Raw genomic sequence first — 11,714 nt, forward strand, 5'->3', positions numbered from 1 at the left:
TTATTTCTAAATCAGCTCATATAACCCAACTACAACTCAGTAGTTGAGTATATAATCTTTTTACCAAATAAATTTTTTACTTGGATGACAAATTTTTGCTTTTACTAAAGTAAGTAAATATAAAAGAAGTGCTATTCCTATTTGAGAATGTTTTTGTTTATTTTTTTCTACCCAGCTTTTAACGAGGCACTGTCGCTTTAAGACAGACGTTTGACGTCACCGAAGGGAAACCTGATGGAGGAAGCAGGAAGTTAGTCTGAGAGAAAAAGAAGCCTCGGATCATAAATAATATCCAAAGAAGGAAGAAAAAAGATTTTAAGAGGAGTTTTCCCAGATTTTTTAGAAATGGCTGGGATTAAAGGTACAATACGGAGAAACTAGAGCCAAGTTTAATGTTCAAGTTTAGTCGGGAGTTGAGTTTTTGTTGTGACGTCGTCCTGCTTCTGAAACTTTTGTTAGCTTTGTTTATAACCTTTATGAAAGCTTTGTGGGATGGCTTTCGCTGACAGAGAACAGTGAAATGTTTCGGGGGACTTTTCGCATCACAATAACCATATAAATTTATAAAGTTGTGTTTTTTTATGCTAACTGTAATCTTAAATCTTATGTAGCCTGTAGCAACTTCATAGCAAAAGATATTTAGCTTTGCTTCTTGTACTTTCGATTTCTTCTGTCACTAATCATTTATTGCTATCAAGTTTATAAGTGTTTCATATGTTGTTTTAGCGCTGGTTGGCCTGTCATTTAGCGGGGCCATAGGACTGACATTTCTTCTGCTGGGCTGCGCATTGGAACAGTACGGGTAGGTGCTGCTAGCTTAGCCTCCATTAACAAAAATCTGTTGCTACTCTAAGCTGTTAAAGTTTGTCAACAACACAATTTCAATTAAAGGATCCTAATAAAACTTTTAGAAAATGTTAAGATCATATCACATAAAACAAGAACTTTTACAACATTTAAAATGTGACATTCAGGGATATTTAATGTGTTATATTAGCAATCCCCAAAGAAAATTTGTTTCCAAATAATGTATTGTTTATTTGTTCAGATGTTCTAACTGGATTGCAATTATTTTAAAGCACGTGGCACTAACTTCAAAATATATGCTCATGCATCAAACAGCACCATTGTTTATATATATGCTTTGCAAGGCTGTGGGCAAAAGGCCCTTTTATACAGGCCACTATAAAGCATAAATCAAAATAAAAGTTGGGTTTATTAAGTAATTTCCTTTTCCAATCTGTGCCTTTGTGGTACTGATATCAGGGTCTAAAAAAAAAACATTTATGGAAGTGAATGAAATGTTTATTTTATGCAAACGCATGTAAATGATCAATGAGTTAATCAGAAGTTGAACGACTATTGATAAGTGGTTGTTTTCTTAAAAACAATTTTAACAGTTTACTATATTAAATATGGGGTGTAAATCACTAGCCTGACGTAGTCCTACTCAATTCTAGTCAGAATATGAGTCTGATGCTGCTCCATAGAGCTGTGATTATGGGGCGTGTTTCGAACGAACCAGGAAAAAATAATGCCTCTGCACTCAATTGGATAGACCTACAACCAATAAGAGCAACGGAGTGCGTGACGTATGTTAAGCAACGCATAGTTGTTGTCAACAAAAATCAAAGCGTGCAGTTGCCTAGAATAAGAAGATGAGCCTTGATCGCGTTTCTCTGTTCCTCTTTTAAAATTAATTTGCTGTCGATATCTTCTAGAACAGACCTAATAGCAGAATCTACTCACCTCAACTCTCCAGCGGCAGCCATTGTTGTTGTCACCCAAGCGTGCTTTGGTCACATGGTTGATTACGTTACTGTTGATCATCTGTCCATCATTGTATAAAGCCCGCCCTGACAATTTGATTGGCCCGCAAGATATTGTGCGAGCATACTCGCGCTACTATTGAGTAATGCCAGACCGAACTTCCCGACCTCAAACGTTGTGGGCGGGACTAAGTTTGGAATGGCACCCAGGCTAGTAAATCACACCCATCATGGCGATTCGATTCAGTATCAATTTCCTCTCCCAACGGTTTATTTTCGATACTCAAGAACACACCACGTTACGATTCGATTCGATTAATTGGTTGGGGGTTTTTTGTTTTGTTTTTTACGTTACAGGCTAGGCAAGGTTTCAAATTTGAAATAAATCCATGAAAGCTGTAATATCGTTATGCATATTATTTGAGAAACAACAGCAGATAACAGAAGTAGCAAAGTTGTACTCCACCTAGGCCAATGAAAACCTCACGCACTGAAAAATAACAATGCCTCTGTGTTTACTTGAGTGTAAGCGGAAAGAGGGTAGTGGCTAAAGGAAGAAAGGTAGGAGGGCAAAATAGGTTTAGCGCCACCGCAACACGGGAGTCAGAATTACGTCAGGAGCAAATGGATAAAAATAGATCAGAGGAAAAAAAACCTTCAATTGATACTTTTGCGGACGTGTCGATGCATCGGATCGTCGGCTGTTGGATCGATGCATCAATTCAAAATGATTATTATTTACACCCCTAATTAAATACTAACTGAATAACGAGCAAAAAAAAAGCAGTTTTACACATTATCAAACTATGTATATTTGTAAAATATAACAAAAAATGAGGTGACTGAATAAATTAGAGATGGATAAAGAAATATTTGACACACTTATGATTTGCAGTGTACAAAAAATCTAAAACTATAATTATAATACAGGGTATGTAGCTCTGACATGCTGCTTTGCCTTCTGAGCGTAGCGTAGAATTTGATGCTGCATTGTTATGCAGCACAGCAAAATGGGTGAAATTAAGGTGGTAACTTAAAGAGTTAATTGAGTGTTTATATTTACAGACAAAAGTACATAAAGTTCATTCTGCATCGCTGTCACCATTAAACAGTGTAGAAAATCCCAGACCAGACTCTGGATCAAGTCATGTTTCTCCTTTAGCATGTCTCTGCTCTGGCGTTTCTTCTCTTGCCAATGCCGCTTAAAGTTATAGTGGAGGATGTTCATTTTCCAGGTATCATCAAAATAAGTTGCCTTCCTAATTGTCAATTATTCTGGTTATATGTTTATAAAGCCGTCCTACATGCTCGTCGCCATTTTCACTTACTGGTGGTGAGTCTGTCATAGTGGAAAAATTGCAAATCTTCATTTGGAAATAAAGTTTTTATGAGCGAAGCAAGCAGCAACTTTTAAACAGAGCATGCACGAGGAGCAATGGGCTCCTGCATGCTCTCGCATGCGTTTAATAGACGTTCCCTCTCGCGAGTGGGTACAGGGTTGTGCTTGTGCTTTTTTTTTTTTAAATTCACGAAAATCCTTCATTATACCTTTAAGTATGGACAGTTGCAACTTGTATTGGACAGCTGTAACATTACACCACTGAAAAACGTTCCTTCTAAGTGGATCTTGCCATATAATTGGATGGAATATATTTCGATCTAGTAAATTAATACTCAACAATTAATTGTAAATCGGTTATCTGTTTACATACTTAATTTCAATCTAAAGGGATAAAAAAGAAACAATCAACCTGTGCAGATATCTCCACCGCAGCAAGATCCTCTCTGAATATGAGCAGAGATCCAGTTCAAGTTTGTTACCATATAGATGTCCATTTTGTAAGAACTATAATATCTCAAACACAGAGGACAAAACAGCAGAGGTTTACTTTCTCCATGGTTTATTTAAATTGAAGAGGAAAGTAATCATGTCAAATAATACTCAGATAAAAGTTAATAAGTAGTTGGTAAAAGGGCTGCTGAAGTTTGTCAATGCTCGGCAATGATGAATAGTTTCATTTGGGCAAAAAATGTTATTGCGATTATACCAAAAAGCTTCATCATATGTTTTCAGAAATGTTGACTTATATATCCTGTGGAATAGCTTTGTTATAAAGGCGACTGGTGACTGCTTAGGTTTACTGCATTTAGACTCAGTAATGTACATCTAAAAAAACAATTCTAGGCGTCCAAAAGAAGCTTTATTATTTAAATCGAATATTAAAGAAAATTTTACCTTTACATTATCTCTGTGTAGACTTTAGACAGTGTGTTGTTCTATTTTCAGATAACTTGGTTGGACAGTGTGTTGACAAATCTTTCAGAATAAATGTTTAAAACACTTTTTGACTGGATTGATAAGAAAATATAAAGAATTTGACATAGATGCCAGTTTTAGTGATCCGGGACAGCAGTAACATTTTAAGCATTTTAACCCTTTAGCTAACTCAAACCTGGGAAAGGTTTAGCTCAAATAAGCTAAACGAATAAGCCGAATAAGCCTATTTATAAAACTGTCTTTATAAACTGTAATCAGATGTTCAGCAGTTTTTTTTTCTTTTTTGTTTTTGTTATTGGAATGAATATCACATAAAACAAAAACCATAAAAAGTGAACTTAGTTCAAATAGTATCTAAATTGTTTTTACTATTAAAACATGGATCAAAAAGCATACTCTTTGTATTATTTTTCATTTTAAGATTATATTCTATTAACTAATAAAATTTAACAGTAAAACATTAAATTCTTCTTTCTTAAATTCTTCTTATCATTTAGATTGTCTATAATAAATAAAAAAATCTTTCTCAACTGGAGCTCATCCCGCTTGATCAGCCTGTAGTTTCATTTTTTTTTTGCTGCCATTCCATGAATCAAACATAAGAAATTAGATGACTATTGGATCTTTTTATCACCCATCAGTGCTGCTCTCTGCCATCATTTTTAGTGGAAGTTGGTTAGAAAAGTTCATTTCTAACCAAAAAAATGTAAAAATTCAATTGAAATATATACTTTTTAGCTCAGCACAGATCTAAACGTTGTTAACTACTAATCTACACCCATGTATGGAGTACATTTTGTTCCATTATTGTTGCAAGCAAAAAAGTCTGGTAAATGGAAATGAAAAAGTAAGGAAATCCAAATAAGAAGCTTTGAAGATCTTCTTGATAAAAAGAAAAAAAGTTTTGAGAGTTTCTTTTTATTGTTTTCTTACATATATTTTTTCCCCAAATGATTTTGTATTTATTTTTTAAATCATATTTACTTTATTTATGTCATTTTTTCAGAGTGAGTTTTCTGAATTTTATTCATTTCAAATTGCATTTTACAGATCTCATTCTCATCACTTCTGGGGCTGATTTTCCTCTAGTGTGAGGAAACAAAGATGAATTTCTATTGGTCTGCATGAACTTAGCTACAACCGTTTTTATTGGTCAATGTGCCCGTCAAGAGTGAGCATCTTTATTTGGCTTGGAGTAAAAAGGGCGCAACCTGTGAAATGTAAAAAAGTAAATATTTCAATCAATTTGAAGAAGAAAAAAAGAAAATATGAAAAAAAAAATGGAAAAAGATTTTTATTTTAGTTCTTTAGTTTCTTCAACTTTCATATCTGGATAGCTTCTTTTTTTTTTCTTTACAAAACATGTTCTTTGCTTTCCACAATAATGGAACCAAATTCACTCCGTACAGGACTGAATTCTGTTTTCAAAGTGGCTCGTGTTTTTCTCATGTCTGCCCATCATCTCCTTTAAAAGTAAATCACATCAATGTTTTTTGTTAACTTAATTTAATTAGTTTAGAATGGGATAAGCAATCTAGAAGATCAGATGTTTTTATTGTTAGCTGGTTCGTTACCTGCCTCCACCTTTAAACCAGTTTTCTTCTGTAATTGTTAAAGCATCTTTAAACACAGAAGAAAATAAGCAGTTAATCTATTCTTTTCCATCTCTTGCAGCGTTTACTGGCCGCTTTTTGTGCTGATTTTCTACATTTTAAGTCCAATCCCAACCTTTATATCCAGACGTCTCAGTGATGATGACTCCTCCAGCAACGCATGCAGGGAACTGGCCTACTTTTTAACGACGGGCATCGTGGTGTCGTCTTTTGGGCTCCCCATCGTCTTAGCTCGGAATTCCACAGTAAGTTATCTTTGCCTTTGTTCCTGCATACATGAATAAAACCAAACAGTGCTGATTCAGATGTTATGTGATACAGCCGAGTCTGGTTTCCTTACAGATCGAGTGGGGCGCCTGTGCCCTGGTGATGACGGGAAACGCTGTCATCTTCCTCACCATCCTTGGCTTCTTTTTCATCTTCGGAGGTGGGGATGACTTCAGCTGGGAGCAGTGGTAGAGTGTCGGAGTAGCGCCCCGGCAGACGGGCGGGTAGGTGGATAGACGGATAAGGCCACAGCGGATTGAGCGACGTTTTTGTCCTGCACTGAAAGGGGAGGATGACTCCCATGTGTAGAAAGAACAACCCCTTCATCAAGATGATTTTTCCTTTTTACTTTACCGGGAGTTTAGATTTAGCACACAGTATGCTTCTAAATGTGCCTTAAATGTGTGTGAGCATGGGGACACAGATGCGTCTAGCTCCTATATCCACCAGCTCTATCCTTTATATCATGTGTGTCTTGCCTTCGCCTTAGTTTGAACTCCCAAACCTCCCCTCTTATTGCAGATATCACCCTCATCGCCGTGCATCGTTTAATCACCAGAAGGGTAACTCATGTAAATCACATTGCAAAGCTTTACCTGGGCTTATTTTTCTATAGAGTGACTATACTGAAAGTATATTGCTTTTAAAGGTTAAACGACTTTGTATGAGTCATTCTAAGCGTCACCACGTGGCAATCCGATGCAGGAATGAGGGCAAATTATTTTTCTGTGTTGTTTGACCTCAGTGCCTCGTTTTTTTCTGTTTCCTGTTGTTTACATTTTCACCAAAGATCACTTCAGAATGCAAAAAAAAAAAAAAAACAACCAACAAAGAAAATGCTTATTCTCTTGTGAACTGCTTTTGATATGCGATATGTGGGGAAAATGCAGTCAGGACAATAGATTTGTGGAAACAGTCCCGTGAAATGATCCGGATGCATTACGGATTCACGTCATGAAATACAAATGGAGGACGGTGACTAATGATGAGGGCTCATGACGTTCAGTTATTTCACTGACTATCTCATTCTGCTAGCGTGTGCTTTTAGGCCAAGTGCACTTCTCTATATGGAAGCGTCTCTGCCTTATGATGTATATTTAATTAACAAAGAAATCAAAAGTCGTTCTCTGTTTAATTAATATCACAGCCTCTTATTGTGTCTGTCATTGCTCACTGGAGCTGCATAACTACAAAACTGTAGTTGTTCTCTGCTATGTTCTCATTCTTTTCTGTTTGCTTCTCATCTGCATTTATTGGGGGGAGATAATATATTTTATGTATCTAACTGACACTTTGAGTAACGTCTCTCTGTAGAATCTCTGTTCTTTATATGATAGCTTCTGTGCACACACTAAGGAGAACAGTAAGGTTTTTTTTTTATAAACACCTGACATGTTCTCTAACATTTAATAAAACCCTGTGTTGTATATTTGTAGGCTCTGTTTTTTTTTTTTTCTTCTTTTCTTATACTTTAGGATTTGGAAAAAAAGACTGTCTGCATATAGATTGTGCCAATCTCTGACCTACAGGCTTATTTTAATTGGTTCCAGTTCCTCTTTAATTACTTTTAAAATAATATTCAAAGTCTATGGAGAGCTGTTTTATACAAAATTGTATAAAATAAATGCTGCTATTGCAAATTTAAAATCTTTACAAATAAATGTCACCAAGAAGTAGAACTAAATCGATATTTTTAAAGATAATTTTTATTTTGGTTTATATCCACATTTATTTATTTTAAAAATGGAGTTTGTTTTTTGTTTTTTACTGATATTGTAAAGCTACTTTACATCTTTTAGTGACTTTTATTTCTCCTTAAATATTTATTTCGTTTTACTTTATGTGAAATGAAGTGATATTTCCACATAAATTAGTGTAATAGAATTTTTTTTGCCTTGAAAATGTAAAATTAAAAATCCCTTAAAATGTGAAAAAAAATTACTGAAATATTCTTCAGAATAGGGGGTCAAAGTTCATTCCTAATTCACAAATACTAATATTTAGAGTCTATGGAGAGCTGTTTCATACACAATTTTATAAAATAAATGCTGCTATTGCTAATTTAAAGTCTATGAAATAAATGTCACCAAGAAGTAGAACTAAGTCGATATTTTTAAAGTCATTTTTTGTTTTAATTTATTTGCACATTTATTTATTTCAAAATGGAGTTTGTTTTTTGTTTTTTACTTATATTGTAAAGCTACTTTACATCTTTCAGTGACTTATTTTTCCTTAAATATTTATTTAGTTTTACTTTATGTGAAATGAAGTGACATTTCAACATAAATTAGTGCAAAAGTTTTGTCTTGAAAATGTAAAATTAAAAATCCCTTACAATGTGAAAAAAAATACTAAAATATACTTCAGAATAGGGGGTCAAAGTTCATTCCTAATTCACAAATACTAATATTTAGAGTCTATGGGGAGCTGTTTCATACACAATTTTAAAAAATAAATGCTGCTATTGCTAATTTAAAGTCTATGAAATAAATGTCACCAAGAAGTAGAACTAAATCGATATTTTTAAAGATATTTTTTGTTTTAATTTATTTGCACATTTATTTATTTCAAAATGGAGTTTGTTTTTTGTTTTTTACTTATATTGTAAAGCTACTTTACATCTTTTAGTGACTTTTATTTCTCTTTAAATATTTATTTTGTTTTACTTTATGTGAAATGAAGTGATATTTCCACATAAATTAGTTTAATAGAAATTGTTTTGCCTTGAAAATGTAAAATCCCTTAGAATGTGAAAAAAATTACTGAAATATTCTTCAGAATAGGGGGTCAAAGTTCATTCCTAATTCACAAATACTAATATTTAGAGTCTATGGAGAGCTGTTTGATACACAATTTTAAAAAATAAATGCTGGTATTGCTAATTTAAAGTCTATGAAATAAATAAATGTCACCATGAAGTAGAACTAAATCGATATTTTTAAAGATATTTTTTATTTATATCCACATTTATTTATTTTAAAAATGGAGTTTGTTTTTTGTTTTTTACTTATATTGTAAAGCTACTTTACATCTTTTAGTGACTTTTATTTCTCCTTAAATATTTTTTTCGTTTTACTTTATGTGAAATGAAGTTATATTTCCACATAAATTAGTTTAATAGAAATTGTTTTGCCTTGAAAATGTAAAATTAGAAATCCCTTAAAATGTGAAAAAAAATTACTGAAATATTCTTCAGAATACGGGGTCAATGTTCATTCCTAATTCACAAAAATTGCGTATTTATGACTTTTTTTTTTAATAAAAATGACCAGTTTTAGTATAATTCTATTAAACCTGTTAAATTCAGCTGTAATAAATTGTACTTTTATTTCATAAAAATTTGGTTCAAAATAACATTTAGCTCATGAAAACTGACTCACTTTGATTTTAAAACCATAAATAAAGCAGAACTGTAAAGAAAAAAAATAGGTTAAAGAGAGTTATTTGCCACTAAGTCTGTTTATTTCATCATTTGTACTTTTTATATTTTTAGTCTTATATCTTCAGTACAGGGACACTAGCCCCTGTTTAGAGCCAGACATTTGTGAAGCACTGAGAAAATATGGTTTGCAGGATTTCTGACTTGATTTCATAATGAGAATCTATGCCTGACGGAGAGTGTTGCTGGTGTGAACAGAGGCTGAATAATTTAGGTTTTGAAACACCACAAAAGCAGCATGAAATAAAAAAGCCTTTCCAGAACAAAGCAGCTTCAAAATTCAATTCCAGATTGGCGACATCAGGTGCATAAAACCACCAATATGATGCAGTTAGGGGTTAAATAGGAGGTGATGGAAATCAGCCGTGCAGCTGCAAACAACTTGAGTGGTTTAATTACTTTCCCTGTTGGCGTTTGTCAGGAAAGCACTGAACCTCCCTCTCCAATCAGGGCAAAATTGTGCTTGTTATTGTTTCGGATTTTTTTTTCCACAAACAAAAGGAACCCACACACGAATTAATGCTTGCACGAACATCTGTTCAGCCCGCCTCTGATGATCGCATTTTTCAACGGCGTTGGACACAAGAGGGGTTATGTATCGTATTCCTGAACACCTCAAATAAACCAATACTTCTGCTTGGAAAAAAGTCCTATTTTTTTTAGCCAACTATTTGGAGAATGTGAAGCATTTACTTTTTAATTAGGAAAGGGGGGGTGTGCACACTTGGTTTTCCTGTTCCCACCAAGACAGCACTGCTTCCAGCTAAGATCCTTAAAACATTTTCTCCATGAATTTAGATGTATTTTATTTGATCTTTAAAACCAAAGCCTTGATGTATCTGGAATTCAAAATTATCAAGTTATTTAATTGAAATCTCATGACAACCATTACGGTTGGATAGATTTTGAAAAAAGTAACTGAAATCTTGCATAAGTGACAGATAACCGTGTGCATTACTTTTCAGATATACATCCCAGCAGAATATGCCAAGAGAGAAATGGTGTAAAAAAAAATGAAATCAGAATTTTTATTCAAGATGTGTGAAAAGGAAGTAAGAGAAAAATAAAGATGAAGGAGAAAAAAAAAAGACCCAGGGACACCCATTCATCTCTTTTTCAGGACAGCTGTTGCCTGGCAACAAGCAAGGCATCAAAAATTACTCCAAATCACTCCCGAGTGAGGCCTTGAACACTGCAACAGCATACTTGAATTTATATCTGACTTCTGCTAACCATCGCTAAATAGAAAGCACGCATGTGATCAAGTAATCATACTTCCTATTATATATATAATAGAAATGAAATGGTCTTCACCAGATATTGAATAATTTATGTCTAACACCAAGGATAATAAAAAACACATTGTTTTCTATTCTGTTATGCATTCATTCAAATATAGATTTTAAAACTGTTGTTAGAAAGTACGTGGAATGAAAAACTATGCCTAATTAGCAACCACTTTCTGCTAATTAGGGGGTTTTCTTTATCAGTTCTTTATATAATGTACTGCCCACCTTCATGAAGTTGGGAGGTTGGTAATCCATGTAGAGTTTTCTGCTTTTACAAATGCAAATGCAAAAGAAATCATTTATGGTGAGACAGCAATGTTACAGTAAGATTAAAGTTTAGACATCAGAAGAAAAATATGTCAGATGTAGGGTTGTCAAAAGTATCGATACTGAAACATTGTATCCGGATATAATACTCGTTTTTAAAAGTATCGATACAGTGCTACTATCAGTGGCACCTGAACAGTCATTCATCTAAAGTGCAGAATAGTGGAAAATGCACTTTCTGAACACTGTGTGATTGAATAATTTTGTGCACTTTTCAGTTTCACACTTTCTTTCTGTAACAGGTGCAGCTGCTGAGAATTATTTTTGTTTCTTAACCGGTTTGGCTAGCGTCATTGCTATGTGTGCAAAGCATAGCAAAGGAAAACTTAATTTTAATTTTGTAAGTTTTTTTATCAAGCTTGCTTAATACTTAGCACAGCATACAACCTCAAAATATTGTTCTTATTGTTTATTGTATTTATTTATTGTATTTTAATATTTCTGTTGAAATTTGGAGTTTTGATTCTTGTGGTATCGAAAATGGTATCGAGTATCGAACATTTTCCTTAGTATCGGTATCAGTTAAAAAGTTTAGTATCTATGGAGGACCAACTCTGCCATATTTAAAAATAAATACAGAAATAAATAAATGCTTAATAAGTAAATAAGATTACAATTAATTGCCACCAAAAATACAAACAACAAATAAATGTAAGTAGAAATTAAATTATACAGCTAGTCATAAAGGTATATAACTCTTTTAATTAGCTTCTTTATTTCTTTGCCTTTTTA

General features: G+C 33.5%; 1 protein-coding gene across 1 annotated transcript; it reads left to right on the forward strand.

The window, feature by feature from the left end:
• Positions 1 to 201: 201 nt before the first annotated feature.
• leprot lies at positions 202 to 6,544 on the forward strand. Its single transcript, XM_015372961.1, has 4 exons — positions 202 to 361; positions 727 to 802; positions 5,722 to 5,905; positions 6,003 to 6,544. Exons 1-4 carry the CDS (start codon positions 346 to 348, stop codon positions 6,117 to 6,119), a joined length of 393 nt encoding a protein of 130 aa, XP_015228447.1. The 5' UTR covers positions 202 to 345; the 3' UTR covers positions 6,120 to 6,544.
• Positions 6,545 to 11,714: the final 5,170 nt, after the last annotated feature.

This window comes from Cyprinodon variegatus, unplaced genomic scaffold (genome assembly GCF_000732505.1).
Source record: "Cyprinodon variegatus isolate N-32 unplaced genomic scaffold, C_variegatus-1.0 Scaffold79, whole genome shotgun sequence".
In the NCBI taxonomy this organism is placed as follows: domain Eukaryota; kingdom Metazoa; phylum Chordata; class Actinopteri; order Cyprinodontiformes; family Cyprinodontidae; genus Cyprinodon; species Cyprinodon variegatus.

Coding starts and splice junctions, on each gene's coding strand:
- leprot (XM_015372961.1), top strand. Junction 803..5,721: donor TGCGCATTGGAACAGTACGG/GTAGGTGCTGCT, acceptor CATCTCTTGCAG/CGTTTACTGGCCGCTTTTTG. Junction 5,906..6,002: donor TCTTAGCTCGGAATTCCACA/GTAAGTTATCTT, acceptor GTTTCCTTACAG/ATCGAGTGGGGCGCCTGTGC.